Source organism: Embiotoca jacksoni, unplaced genomic scaffold (assembly GCF_022577435.1).
Source record: "Embiotoca jacksoni isolate LCO1_2020_lvr unplaced genomic scaffold, fEmbJac1.0.p SCAF_13, whole genome shotgun sequence".
Classification (NCBI taxonomy): Eukaryota; Metazoa; Chordata; class Actinopteri; family Embiotocidae; genus Embiotoca; species Embiotoca jacksoni.
Window position 1 is genome coordinate 12,900,178 of NW_027185263.1, and position 15,511 is coordinate 12,915,688.

Below are 15,511 nucleotides of genomic sequence, written 5' to 3' on the forward strand. Positions count from 1 at the left end.
TCTGCAGCACACTCAAACTGCGTCAGCACTTGCTTTGGAGCCAGAAACTGGGCAGAATGTGCTGCTGAAAGACTGCAGCTCACCTCTCCAAAACACAGTACAGCATGTTCTCTTATCCACAATTGTCCCTCATTTACTGACGGCATATTAACCTACGTCATGGACCTTTTTTTTCTTTTGAGGCAGGCCAGAGCCTTATTCTGCTCAGTGGGCATATCTATGAGCTATAAATAGATCTGCAGGAGAACTGTCTCCAGCAGAAGGGGAAGCAATATTAATGTGCACTCCCAAATCTACCATGTATGAAGTTAGAGTTTGTAGTCATAAAGCTGGGTTTTATGTCTTCACCTGATTCAGGGCTTCTCGTGCTGGTAGACTGCTCTGTCTCTGGACGTCTCCTACACCCACCTGTCTCACTCCAGCAGCAGAGGAGGAGCGGCCCAGCCGCCCCACTTCTGTAAGGAAACAAATATTACATTGTGTGCCTGCTAGTGAGAACGAAGGAATATAACGTTTAATTTTAACACGCAGAGCTGTGAACGTCTAAGCACACTCGTGAGTTGAGACAGAGCGTCTGTACATTGTGTGCTCATTTTATTTTAAGCTCCTAAACAGCCATAAAGTGTTCCTAAACTTATGAACCATCGCTATTTTGTTTTGGTGGTGATCCTCATCTGTAATTCTCCCGATTCAACAACTATCACCTTTCTGTATGTGACTGAAATATGATATAAACATGATTAAATTATCGACAGAAATATTTACATGGTCAAAAATAAAGTTAACAGGTAAATAACAAAGTGGCTGTAAATTAATGCAACAGAAATGTGACTGCTCAGAAGTGGTGGGAGTTACACTGTGAATGTTCTTCTAACATCATTTGAATGTAGCGTGTTGCAGTCTATATATGAACAGAACTTGGAGAGGAGAGGAGAGGGGAGGGGAGGGGAGGAGAGGAGAGGAGAGGAGAGGAGAGGAGAGGAGAGGAGAGGAGAGGAGAGGAGAGGAGAGGAGAGAGTTCCATTTTCCTCTTCTGACACAAAACAGTAACTTGAGACGGTAATATCCATCTTTTCCTCATTTGTTGTCCAACAAGGACAAAAAAACAAAAGAGATCTAGCAGAAGAATCCCTGTGTAAAACCACTGCGATAGTTCCTTTCTAAATAGGATGTTGTGGTTAGTAGCTGACTAAAAGATTACAGCCGCTGAGTGTTTGCCTACCTCCATTGCGACAGGCAGGAAAAGTCTGGCAGGGAAGAGGCAGTCCTACTCTGGGCAGAGCTCTGAATCCCGCGCTGCTATCGACACCGGCCAAGCACTCACTGTGACCGAGAGCCCTGCTGGTGGCACTACTGAAGTGGACTGGGATACCTGAATGGCCTCCTCGAGACCCCATCCCAAGGTCCTCCTTATCCATCCTTAAGAGAGCGTCAGCGCTGCCATTCCACGCGCGCCCGTCGTCTTCTTAGACAGGGGAGGGAACAGAATATATATTTCCAAGAATTAAAACACCTTCAACAGCCTGTTTTTCTATTTGACCATGTGTCTTCTGTACTCAAAATGACCTCTGACTTACTCTCTGTCTCTCTGCTCCCATGACTGAAGGACAGTTTCCTCTGCATGGGCCAGTAAGACCCCTCATCTGCAGCTAAGCTGGCACTGCTGTCCCAGGGCATGAAGCCAACTTTCGACTGGAGGGACGCAGACCCTCCATTGCTCTTGGACACCCGCTCGCCTACACCGGTGAGACTCGAGGGCTGTTGCAGAGATGGTGTCTGAGAGCTGCCTCTCAAGCTCTCGTAAGCCGGCGGCCTGCGGAAGCCGCCGGAGGGATAGGTCCACAGCAGGGGGCTGTCCGAGGAGGGAGGCTTGTATGCTGGCAGGCCATGAGGAGTGTGAGAGCGGAGGTGTGGGCGAGAATGAGGACGCTGCGACGATGATAATGGCGTAGGGGTTGAGCTGGTGCTTTGAGACGTTTTGCTGCTAGTGTTCATAGCGCTGTCCATTGGTAAGGAGTGTGGCCCTCCTTCCCTGTCCCAATCCCTCTCTCTGTCTCTGTCTCTGTCCCTGTCCCTATCCCTGTCCCTATCCCTGTCCCTATCCCTGTCCCTTTCTCTCTCTCTGTCCTTGTCTTTCTCCTTGTCTCTGTCTCTGTCTCTGTCTCTCTCCCTGTCCCTGTCCCTGTCTCTGTCTCTTCCCCTATCTCTATCTCTATCTCTATCTCTATCTCTATCTCTATCTCGGTCCCTGTCCCTGTCCCTGTCCCTATCCTTGTCTCTGTCCTTATCCCTCTCTCCTTTATCGGACTTCAAGAGGAAACTGACAGACTTGCTTTCCCTGCCTGTACTTGAGGTTTGTGTCTGGACTGTGGCCTGGTTTGAAGTCTGAGAGCTGCTCTTGGTTGGAGCGGGGGAGTCTCCTCTCTCTGGCTTGCGATAGTGATGGTAGTGCGAGGGGCGATGGTGAGGGTGGTGATGATGATGGGAGAAAGGGGAGGTGGACTTGGAGGAGGGAGGAAGGGGTGTGGAGTGGCTCCTAGCTCTCAGTCCAGGAGCGGGGCCTAACTGTGCCTCTCGGCTGTGTTTGTCCTGCAGCGTTGCGCTTCCCCCTGATGACTCCTTGGAGCCTGACAGGGACACAGGAACATTAGAAGAAGATGAGGAGGTGCTGGCTTGAGTTGTCACACAGGATGTTTGGGTTCCCGTTTTAGCAGATGCAGACGCCTTGTTTTGCACTCCGACCCCGCTGGAGGCCGCCGCGGGCTGAGGGAAGGCGAGCAGCGGGGGCCGGTGCTGAAGAAGATTGGGGAAAGGGGCGGGGATCTTCGTGTTGGACTCTGGCTCAGATTTATTCCCTTGCAGCAGATAGGGAGTGGGGGCTCGTGGTGTGTGGGGGCTGGCAGAGAGGACCTGGGGTACAGGGGTGGAGGATGCGGAGGAAGGCAGTGGAGATGAATGCGAGATTGACACAGTCGCTTTGGGTTTGGAGTAGGACGGGGAAGAGGAGGAAGGGCGAGGCAGAGAAGAGGAGCTGCTGGACGAAGAAGGGGTGACATGGAAGTGTTTAGAGGTTTTCAGTTTCTCATGTTTGGGAGGGAGGTGTCTGTGGGAGTTTCTGTCCTCCTGCAGCGGGTATTTCATCTCCTCATAGATTGCCTCACTCTGGTCTGAGTCAGAGTCTGGCGTGGTGGCCACAGGGGTGACAGGGTGAGGCGTGGCCGTCTGGCTGTCTCTGGTGAACACTTGACCCACCATTTCTATATAGACCGGCTCATCCTCCCCGTCTCTTGTCTGAATCTGAGAGTCTGCTGCCTGGAATGGCAGGGATGTGGTAGAATGAGGCACACGTGGGGGGAGAGGGTCTAAGGAAAGCTGGGTGCTGGGACTTCTTTTGGGTTTTAAAGGAGGCACCTTCTTTCCTCCAATCTCTCCAGAGTCAGACTTCTTCATGGCTGTAAGAAACAAAACAGCACGTCAAGAAAGGAGCTCATTTTCTCTGCAGAATCTGTACTTTAAAACACATTTCTTACCATTTTTCTTCTCTGAGTGTTTGGACTGTGAGTGAGATGGTGGAGGGGGTGGTGGTGGCGTCTCAGGAGGTCCTCTGCTGTCAGCAGATGAGGAGCTGAGGCGAGTACTGGGGTGGCGTTTGGGTTTGGCTGGAGGGCAGCGGCTGCAATGTTGGGACTGGGTGTCGGAGTAATCTCCGTTCTCTAGACTGGTATCCCCGGCGCCGACGGCGTGGCAGGATTGTGAGCGCGGCGCCATGGCAGAGGCACAGGAGTGAGGGGACAGGTCCTGGGAGGCGGGCATGGTCATGAAACCCATCCGGAAGTGCCGTCGGAAAGAAGCCAAGTCTCTGACTTTGCCAACAGTAGCTGAGGGGTCGTTTTGGCTGGAGCTGAAATTAGGGAACAGGGTTGAGAAGGTTTCTTCATGCTTCATTAATGCATGAAGAAATCACATGAAGCAAAAAAACCTTCACGTACTACCCTTTATATTGACCTCTCTCTTTCCTCCCTCTCTCTTTAGTCATCAAACACCATCTTTGCAATACAGATATGCCTGCAGGGCTTTTCGCTGCAAAAGGAAAACCCTGGAGGCTCCTCACTCTTCTGCGAGCACATATCTTTCCATCTGAATTCCTCCACATCTGCTTACCACTCAAACACTTTGAATTAGGAAATCAATTCCCTTGTCAAAAGCAAAGCACGAGTGTACACTGTGCTGCTGGAATTCCCTTATTCTTTACATGTTTATATCCTCAACCCACATCTGTAGTCTGCTCTCAGGATCGCCACAAGCATTTCATCTGTTACCATGGGAACAGCTGTGATTTTCTGGTATTTGATAGTTCCTCTTTGAAACCATCAATGACACAGGCTCCCACAACAATAAATAAAACTGACAAACAGAAAAATCTGAAAAAATATTGCAGTGTTTCACCAAGCTGAGCAGCGCTTTGAACTGCATTCCTTCTTTTGGATTATTATACAAATCAAAAACCTCTTATTTAATCAAAACTATCCTGATGTTTTTCAATTATCTTTCATGAATAATAACTAGTTATAATAGCATTAGTATGCATTAGTATGTGGTCTTGTTTGTACTTACAAAAAGCAAAATAACAAATTTTGAACATTTTATTTTGAAAAGCACTATAAATACACCCCGGATCCTCCAATTAGGTGAAGCAATTATTTATAAATTATGGATAGTGAATCTGAATTTCTGAAATGAGTGTTGAGTTACTGACATACAACTGAGGTTTGATGCCCTGCTGAGTTCACCAAAGACTTACAAAATAGCCTCGGATAACCCTCGACTTACTCCTCTGCTTTAGAGACAGGTGTAGTGTGGTGTCCTCCTCAGGGGGGGTCTTATGCTGCTTCATCCCACAGCAACATGGCATACAGTAAGTCCCTGGCCTTGCTAACTTGGATTGAGCAATGTTTACTTACTTTCCTCAACCACAGACTATTAATAGAGCCACTGTGAGGCTACTGTACTGAGGGGAGACAAAAAAATAAATAAACACAGGAAACTCCTTTTTATGTCTGTGTCTACATGTTTGACAGCAAGAAATTGTTTCCGAGTGTGTTATCAAATCACTTAAATGCACAATTATTCAGCATATAAATGATTCATCATAGTACATAATGGCAACATATGACTACGGGTCATGCAGCGCTCGCTTGTAGATCAGTAGCGCTCCCTGTGAGGCAGCAAAGCACAGAAGAAGACAATTGGAGCTTACAATTTGTATTCAACATTGCAAGCAGCAGAAGGAGCACTGAGGCTGCTCATCACAGAGAACAGAAGCTCCTATCTTCCTCCTCATGTGAGTGAGGCAGTGTGTGTGTCTGTGTGTGCGCGCGCCTGAACGTATGTGTGGTAGAGCAACAGAGTACGTTTGCATCTGTACAAGTATGTTTGTGCCTTTGAATGCCTGTGGAGATGTACTAGTGACTCCTCACAATCGACATAGATACTACAGGGCCAAATTTAGCCCAGAACAGAGGCTGAGCAGCTCCTTCTCGCTGCTTCAAGTTTTTTTTTCGTATTTCTTGTTAGGGCAGAAGCGCCCAACAGCTTCAAAATGAGACCAAAGACTCAGCTGTTCAAAAAGTTATCAGGATCCTCACTTCTTGATTTGCTCTCTGTTTACACTGAGCCCATAATCTTGCAGTGGCTGAAGTAGAGATAAATGAGAAGATCGCTACCACGCTCATATCTGTTCTCATTGAATTTGAAGCTATAGTCAGCATTTGGTTACACTGGAAGATCATAAAAACTGAGAAACTGTCAGGGTGGCTCTGTCTGAAGGTATCTGCCTCCCAGCACCTCTAAATCTCACTAAATAAAAATCTCTACAAGACAATGAGTTGAACCTCACTAATTCCAGAGAGTGTAGAGGAGCTCCTGTTAATTACTGGTATATTCTGATTGCTGAGCAAATGTCTATCTTGCTGTTTTAATCATGAGCTCATCAGTAACGATTAATCAGTTGGAAACATTGTCCAAATCTGAAATGTATTTGATCTGCACAAATTTGAGGCATCTGCAAATCCCTTCTCACAAATTTTACAGGACAGTCAAGAACAAAAACAATCTTAATGTTTTAATTAAAGACTGTATATAAAAAGTGCCTTAAAGTGCAATACCACTGATGGCCACTAAAAAAAACAACCTCTGGCTCCAATAGACTCCCATTCAAAAAGGATTAACTTCTCTCATGAAATAAATGGTAAATAGTCTGCATTTATATAGCGCTTTATCACCTTAGAGGTCTCAAAGCACTTTAAACTGTTTCCCATTCACCCAATCACACACACATGTTCACCTGCCATCTGGGGAAATTCAGGGTACAGTGTCTTGCCCAAGGACACTTTGGCATGTGGACAGGAAGAACCAGGGATTGAACTGCCAACCTTGCAGTTAGTGGGCTACCCGCTTTACCATCTGAGCCACAGCCACCCTCATGAATTCCATAATTAAGTAGATATTAGGCCTCAAAGAGAGGTATGTATGGGGGCATGTCTGGTTTGATTGACATGCCTGGGGTGCTGTTAGGTCGCCGGTATAGGTGGGCGGAGATAAACTCCTGTGATTGCTAGTCTGATCCTTCCCCCGCTCTTCCCCAGTTGGTCCAAATATGGGCACTTATGGCGCCAAAAAAGACAAGCTACGGCCAAAACGTTGGACCCAATGCTTCACAATGACAGCTCACAAACCAACGGGTGGGTTGCCACTTAGTTGTAAAACTATTCTCTGTCTTTGTTACCTTGAAAACTGCAAGCAGATGAAGATAACATAGTCATGCCAACAAGCACTAAAGAAGAAAGGTGACACTGAATGCGATCATCCACTGCTCCTCTGTAGCCTTTTGACCAACACCTTCGGTAGATCAATCTCTGGACAGACTCTTGAACAACACCTCCTCTCCACAGTGCATGGTATTCCCAACAGCTTCCCCGACTGTGGTGATAAAGCTTTTACAGAAGGAATCCAGTTTAAATCATTCTGCCCCCAGCAGCTACCGTCCTATTTCTAATTTACCTTTTTTGGGGCAAAGTTTAAGAGTAGGTTACATTTAAAGAGCTGAATGAGATCTGTGAGAATATAATCTCTTTAAGAACATCCAATCTGGTTTGAGGGCAAAATCAGAGCAGTCAAGTCGTCTCTTGATAAAGTTTCAGACGGGTTATGTTTGAATGCTGACATTGAGTGCATAACTGTCCTCATTCTGTTGGACCTTACTGACATATTTGACACAATACAAGACACTTTAATTGATTGCCTTAAGTTATGGGCTGTCTGGAGCATGGTTTCAACTGATCTGATTCTTCTTCTGTCGCCGCAAGAAAGTGACATAAAAAGTGAAACCCCTGGCTGTTTAACTCAAAGGAGAAAAAAAACATGGATTCTTCAAATACTATTATAAGAGTATTGTTTCCCAGCATGTGACACACTGTTGTAGATGCCCCCAAAGCAACCAACGACCAAAATAAGTTTCCAGTTCATGACTCAATCTTCACAATGAATAACCACATAGAAAATAACTTCTTGAAGCTTCCACAACAAAACAATACTTGCCTCTGTCTGCCTGAAACTCAAAAGTCACTTTAGATATCGACTTTAACTACTCCTTCTTTTTATTTATGCGACGAGTGCTGTTTCTCTCTGATCATGAGGTTTGAGCTGACAGCAGCAATAATATTGATTCATGACAACTGAATGACCTGCAATCATTCAGAGAAGGAATTTCAAAGGTTTGATTTAAAGGTATGTTGAGGTTTGGAACACAAGTACCTCTCTTCAGTGGAGCTCATGTACCGTGAAAGGAACCTAAGAGGGTTGTGAATCCTGAATTGATTCCCTGCTCCTCAATATATAGTTGATAATTTAATATTGAAATAGGATTCAATGGTTTGATACAAGTAAAGTGGCTTTATTTCAGTTGTGGTTTGATTTTGGCATAAAACTGAATTATCACTGACGAAAATGAGAAGAAAAATGCAGATTTTCCATGATAAGATTGTTAAATGTTATTTTGGAATTCAAATTTTAAATGTAGATGTTGTAATAAAAACATTGTTGGATGATGTTGTTGTCCCATCTCCCAGGAGGAGGCTACATTGATCCTGAGCATTAAATATGTGCTGAATTTTTTAATTTATTTTTTAAATCAATAAACTCTAAAAGGATGTAACACCAATGAAATTTCATCCAATCGAGACAATACATACAAATCAATTAGATTTGAACTCTTTCAAAACTATCTTAAAATGGGAGCATTAAATATGTTCTTCATACGAATTTCCGAATCCAGTTATTTATAATAAAAAAAAAAGATTTACTGGCTGTAAAGTCTGTTAATAAGGGTCATATTGAGATTTGATTTAAACTATTTTGAGAATAAATAATTTGACACCTTAATGCAATATCTATCTATCTATCTATCTATCTATCTATCTATCTATCTATCTATCTATCTATCTATCTATCTATCTATCTATCTATCTATCCATCTATCCAGCTATCCAGCCATCCAGCCATCCAGCCATCCACCCTATTTTCTAAGCTATGTGAATTTCCGTTGCTGAACTCCCTGCCACTTGTATCTCAATTCTCCGCGAGAATTAATAAAACCTGAACTGACAGCAAGGTTTTCTTCCACCAGTCATCACAACTGGGAATTGTCTGTCTGCCTGTATTATAGCCATAAGAAACAGCCTCTATTTTTAAAAACTCATACTGAAACTCACCTATTTACCATTCTGTACCTCCACAGCAGACTCTGCTTTGTGATTTCTCTCCTGAGGACCTCAAGATCTCAAACTGTCGACCAGTGCCCTTCATACTGCTTCCTTTCGTCCCTGCATCCCTCAGTCCCTCCAGCTCTGCAACCGCCGCTGCTGCCCTGTCTCCAGTCCATTTGGTTTGCACCCCTTCGTCCCTGTGCGGTTTTATCCCTGACCTGTCCCTGTTCGCAATCATCACCGGTTATGTCCTGCTTCCCACCTCTGCTGCCCCGGCCCTTGAGCAGCTCCGCTTTCATCACTCATCATACCCTGCTGTCCTACTTGCTGCCCTACACATCCACTGGCTCGATGCCGCCGTGACGTTGATCTCGGCTTCCAATACAGGGGCCTTCAATTACCGCTGTGAGTCAGAAAGCACTGGACGGCACTTCTAAACAAACTGAATTGTTGTCTTTGATGTTCTCCTGCTCCTCTGCAGCATAAATAGCCGGAATTTGTGAATTATAGGTGACTCACATTTTGAACACAACATCGCTCCTCTGTCCTCAAAACACACGCATACATAAGACCACTGCACAGATGTTTCAACGCAACGCTGTGATGACATTATGTTGCTGACCCTTTTGTAGAGTGCTTGAATTGTTTGTTTTGATGGTTGGGACTCTCTTAGTATGTCTACAATGCAGTTTAAATAAATCAGATTTGATTTGAACTTAAGATCACGCAAACATTTAAACATGATTAAATCATCTTTATCATTATTATTATTCATATTATTTACAAGAGCAACACTTAGTCTGTGTTATGATTTATTATGATTACTTTTCACTTGAGCTGGAAGATTTCCAAAAAAAAAAAGAAAAAAAAGAAAAGGAGCTAGACTTGATGCATCAGCAGCAAACTGTGGGAAATTAGAGCCCTGAACACACACTGCAACAACCCCTCAAACCTACTGAGACAGAGCTGGCATGTAGTGGAGGAGGAAGGATTCAGATAAGAAAGAAGTACCTACACAACGATCTGAAAATACATTACATGTGAAAGTCATACATATAGAAGAACCCTGAGCTGCCTGCACTTGTTGCTACATATTTCATGAAAACTCATTAGAGGTAAGGCTTTCTGATTCACTACCTCTCTGCTGGAAAGCTGTGCAGAATTTTAAGGAAATGTGAGATATAGTTTTATAGATATATTGCTCATTTTGGCTGACTAAATTTATCTCATCCACAGAACATATGAACTTCATTATAAACTGTTGCTATGCAAATTTCTATGAGATTTCTCAGGCAAAACCCTCTCGACTTCATGAACTGTGCCTGGAATTAAGATTTCCAAATTAAACTCGCTCTCACTGTCTAAGAGGTTTATATTCCCACCGAACTGAACTCTATTGTAATCCCATATATGCAGAGCTCCCGTGTGTGAGCCGATAAACTCACCTCTTTTTACTTCCCTCTTGGTCTCTCTGCCTCCAGTCCAAACGGCTCTTACGATACAGCAGGTTCATGTCGCTGCGGGGTCGCTCCTCCTCGCAGCCTATCACAGCGCAGTGTAGCCGCTTGCTTCGCCTCTCTATGTCACGCAGGAAATGCTCGACTGCCACATCCTGGGCAGAGCCAGAGCTCATGGTATAGAAGAAGACGACTCGGGAGAAGGGGACGTATGTCACAGGCTGCCCTCCTCTAAACAAGAAGAAACAAGGGCAATGTTTAAGCACATAAATCATTAGTAAAGACATGTTAAACAACTACATCAGCCTGCCTGAAGCTGACAAGACTGACAGTGATTGCTGTGTAATTTGGCAACGCACTAAGAAACCCAAATAATCAAACCTAAATTACTGGCAAAACTTTAAAGGAGTCAGAGCTTATCATGCTCAGTGTGTCACAGCGAACAATCCTTCCTCTTACAACTGGCAGCCATCACACCAAAAACACAGTGATGCACGTCGATGGAGGCTGCAGCTTTGTTTACCCCAACCTCTAGCGTATCACATGAAAACTATTTATACTTTCATTATCCAGTTATGAATATTTGAGTAAGCATGGTAACTCAGCTGCGGAGCATCTTTGGCTGCGGGCCCTGGGATGGCCTATCTAAGCCTGTCTGCTAGCCAGACAGTAATGTGGTTTGTCATATGTAGCGCATGCACAGCTTCCTACTCACGCTCACCCCATGAGAAGTCAGGCTTGTTGTGGGGCAGATATCCCAGGGTCCAACAGTGCTTTCATGTTGGAGAATGTGTGTGCAACACAATTGGCTAAGAAAAGCGCAGCTGTCAGCTGATGCATGATGCTAGTGTTTTTCCATCATAAATAGAAACAGTGTGAATGTGTTTTGGTGGTGGACACGGAAGTATGTTCATTGGTGCTTCTGGCATCAGTTTGTTGAGTTCAACCGAACGGCTGGTGAACAGATCTGAAGCAGTCACTTTACATGACACATTAAGCTAAGCTTGTTTGAACAAATGTTGGTTTATAATTGTAATGTTAAGGTTAAGTTTCAGGGTTTAAAGCAGAAAACAGGAAAAAAGTAAATTATTCAAGAACAATTTGTGCTTTGTGTTTGATTCCTTTTAAAATCACAGTTCTACATTCACAACATGTTACAATTCATTCAGTGAGATCTGAATTATGCTTTTATAAAAGCAGCATGAAAAGGGCATAAAAAAATACATGACATTTACATTTTCCAGCAGTGTAATTCTCTTATTTCTGAAGACATCCAGGACCACCACTAATTGCGCAGCATCTTTACTGTTCAGTACAACAGCTCAGCCACATCTTACTATAAAGACAAAAACTACTTAGTGTGAGCAGCAGGCGCTGTCACCTGGGCCAGGCGGCATGTTGATCTGTGTAGCTGCGTGTGATTCTTTTGTCACGGCCCAGTGTGTGAGTGTGGCTACTGCTATTCTTGTAGCCCACAGCCATGACCACAGCCTCGACCACTGCTGCTGCCATGCTTGCTGACTCAATGTTAATTAGGTTAGGGAGCTGCGACTGTAGGTTGGGCTTTTGTTCAATGGAGCTTTGGTTTTGGTTTCTAAGATCTGGCAGCTGAGTAGGCAGCCCCGCAATTGTCGCATTACATGCTGTACAATTAGCCAGGCTACAAGAACCAGGAGACTCACATCTTCCATCTACAGGCAGGTTGGGCTCATCAAACTGGGCCACAAACATAATGTTTACAGGCCACACAAAACATGCAAAGCACTCATATAAGGTAGATTTGATCGATCCCAACAGTCACTTAAAAACCAAATAAATTCAGAGCGTTTAGCATGTTGTTTCAGGAGCATCTGTAGGGTGAGGAGTCGCTTGAGTTCCTCATTAGAAACATGAGGCAGATGGAGCCATGATTCATGTAACTCGATCTGCATGCAACGCTGCAGACTACTCATTCATGCACATAAGCAAACACATCGCGCACACATATTCAAAGCCCCCACACACGCTAACCACACACAGAGGGTTTGAAGCTGTATTTGCAAATGTTCAGCAGCTGATTTGAGTGCAAGTTATTGATGACAGATGGAACAAAAATAAAATCATCATGCAAAGAAAATTTGGAAATGTAAAACATTTGGAGCATCATCGCCGAGCGGAGGAAAAAGCAAAGTTATGGGTGAATTTGCTTTGACCCGAAATTTACTAAAATGTCTAAAACATTTTCCTGTGTCACTGCTACTGAATTTAACACTTCTGGATGGCTTTGTGCTGCAGCCCTCTGCCCTCCAGCCTCCACCTCAGCAAGTGGTCCAATAGTGTTGCTGCACCTCGCTGTGAGTGAGGCAGCATCACTGCAGAGTGGAGGGACACATCACAACACCGGCCTGGCCACTGACAAAAGGGGCAACGTTTTTACAACACATTCAAAATATACATTTAATTATTTTTTAAATCCCTTTGTGTTTTGCACACATCTACAAAACTCTGACTTTAAATATTGACTCAAATACCAACCTGTGACCCTTTTGATGACAGAAAAAAAATACTTTATAAGATACGTTTGCCTTTGCAAAGCCTGAATAGGAGCAATTAGATTAAATAGGCAATAATGCTTCCAGTACATCCAGTTCTTGGACTGACATGCTCTTATAAAGACGTTTAGGTTTGCATCTGTTTCAACTTGAATTAATTAGCAAATCACTGTAATCAAACTTAGTATGTGACAGTAAGTAAGGGAAGTAGGAAAGAAATCAGGATCTAGTATTTGAATGGATGTTTGTGGCTCGCTTTAACAGTGATGTCGCTCATATATTTTGAAAACACAATATACTACACGTGCCTCTGTTTGTTTGTTTTGTACTGAATAACACAGCCTTTTCTGTCCACCACTGTACAGTATCTTGACCCCACCGTCACAGCACTGGAGCCAGACACAGCGCTGCAGCTCAGCCGGAGAAACAAACAGGGAGACAGGAGGAGAACATTTAGGAGAAGAACGAGCAGCTTGAAACGCACACAGCTTGAGAGGGAGGAGAGACTGAGGCAGCGGGAAAGAGATGGGAGGGGGCACAGGGAAAAATCGGGGAAGCCAATAAATGGAGAACCACCGGGAGATCAACCCGGGCAAAACAAATATGATTAAGCGGAAATTGTACCGCAGACATACTGATGGAGGGAAATATCAGGACAGGGAATACGAGAGTGGCGGGAATAAGCAAATGGAGGCAAGTTTGAGGAAGAAAGGATAGAAAAACAGCAAAAGGCAGCCAGACAACAAGAATGGGGGAGGGAGGTGAAATCAAGCCTCTCACACTAGTCGCTGTGTGTGGTCTCCTAGCAACACTGTCAGCATGCATCTCTTCCTTAGCCGAATATGAATATGCACAGAGAAGGACGCCAGCCTCATCATACGTGATGATCCCTGGGTTAAACTTCTGCAGCTTCATTTGTACCTGGTCCTACAGAATCAATATGTCATATGCATCTTAAATGGTGATAGCATCTGTTTCCATTAGCAACCACACAGCCTCACTTCTAACATTCCTGATGTGCTGAGCTACACAGTATCTTGACGTAGCATCGACTCCTACTTAGCCATGCGAGAAAATCTGACTAATAAACTTAAAGGAGCAACGTGACACTCTTATCAAATGATTTGAAAGTATGTTTAAATTATTTTCTTTGTCAGGTAAATCCCTGTACTCAAGTGCAAGTCCAAATATAACACCTGGATTCCACCTGGCACAGATCTATGATTTCACGTCTGCAAAGCTGTTTTGTTCCATCCTCTGTATGGCTTCAAACCTGAATGGAAGCATTTCAGAAGCAGGGCGTTTGGTTCACCTAATTTTGTAGACTTTCTGATTTGGTATTTTTTTTTCAAGATTCTTGGACTTCTAGCATGAGTAAGTCGGCTACATAGTAAAAATGGTTTCTTCTTAGTCTGTTTTAATAGGTCCAATATTGTATGAATTCAGATATCTTTCTTTTTTGATGATGAAGCAGGTCTAGGTGCTTTATAAATATTGTGAACGTGTCAAAATGTTCAGTCCATAAGTTTGTGATGTCAAAAACTCACACTCATAAGTCCGCCTTCAGCCCAGCCCACTGTCCAATCTTTTCTGTGGAAGAAAACAGAGACCAATCATTGTGTCACAAAGCTAACAAGTTACAAGAAGGAAGAAAACCTGTGATTGGCCCGCATGGGGGTGCGCCACATGAAAAGGAGTCAGACAATCAGATGAGAAGGTCACTGATACCAATCGGCATTAGGTGTATGTTTTGACAATGGGAAAGAGGGCGCTGGGCTAAAATAGATATTAACAACTTCTGCCTGCAGATATAAGAGCCAAATGACATCACACCTGTTTTTTCTGAAATAACCATCACAAATGTCCACGTTTCTCAGGTTAAACACCAACTTTCATGTGTGCTGGACGGTCTGGAAAAAAACAGATAATGAGTAAAATAATTAATATGGTAAAATGGGTCATTGCTTCTTTCAGCTCAAACCATGTCATTTGTCAGGATGAGATATCTTCATGGCTTTGATTTTATTTAGTTTGTTAGAAATTAACCTAATCTGGTGCCGTCTGGATAACTGATGGATTTAGAAAATTGCTTATTGTAGCTCAAATACTGAAAATGGGGAAAGAGCTAGCCTGGTTATGTCCAAAGGTAACACAATCTGTCTGCCAGCCCCTCTGAAGTCCTCTATTTAACACAAATGTATTTAATTAGTGAGTTTAGAGGTACTGACAGGCAGATTTTTTTTTTTATAACCAAAGATGGTAACTGCTTCCTTGTTTCCAGCCTTTGTACAAAGCTTGGTTAGCCATAAGAGCAGTGTTGATCATACCCTCCAACAGCCGGCTAGAGAAGAAACGGCGTAGTATTCCTTTTCAACATTGTATTGTATTTTATTAATTAAATATTTCTGCAGAGCAAACTCAAGACTAAACAAAGAGAGAAACTGGTTTGTGACAAAGACTAGGTAATTCTCCAAAAGTTAACTTTTGAATGCGCAAACATGCTTGCAGAATATTAATGGCCAGATTTCTCACACTTACTGTTTACAGAGGCTCAACTTGCTATGAGAAATGCTGTTCTAAACATTTGGTCAGAGGGATAATTTATGCTCTTTCACACCTAGTCAGCCTTATCAAAACTGTTCTGATGTGGACAGGATGTCCACCTTTGACACATCTGAACAAGGGAACAATGTCACATTCAAACCTTTAAATGCTGCTATGTCTGTGTTGGGATCTAAAGGAGCCCTTATCCATCTGGAGC

General features: G+C 43.7%; 1 protein-coding gene across 4 annotated transcripts in view; it reads right to left on the reverse strand.

The window, feature by feature from the left end:
- The window catches only part of LOC138196529 (neuronal tyrosine-phosphorylated phosphoinositide-3-kinase adapter 1), a 28,630-nt gene that overhangs the window by 2,952 nt on the left and 10,167 nt on the right, over positions 1-15,511 (reverse strand). Inside the window, exons 2-7 of one of the 4 annotated variants that reach the window (XM_069146645.1) lie at positions 14,298-14,340; positions 10,208-10,450; positions 3,531-3,901; positions 1,578-3,452; positions 1,223-1,462; positions 349-455 (exon numbers count right to left, since the gene is read on the reverse strand). In XM_069146645.1, coding sequence (XP_069002746.1) covers positions 349-455; positions 1,223-1,462; positions 1,578-3,452; positions 3,531-3,901; positions 10,208-10,395 — 2,781 coding nt within the window. In that variant the 5' untranslated portion in view covers positions 10,396-10,450; positions 14,298-14,340. Of the gene's footprint in view, positions 1-348; positions 456-1,222; positions 1,466-1,577; positions 3,453-3,530; positions 3,902-10,207; positions 10,451-13,058; positions 14,250-14,297; positions 14,341-15,511 lie in introns of those variants that run through there. The other 3 variants (XM_069146642.1, XM_069146644.1, XM_069146643.1) reach the window with 3 other exon arrangements.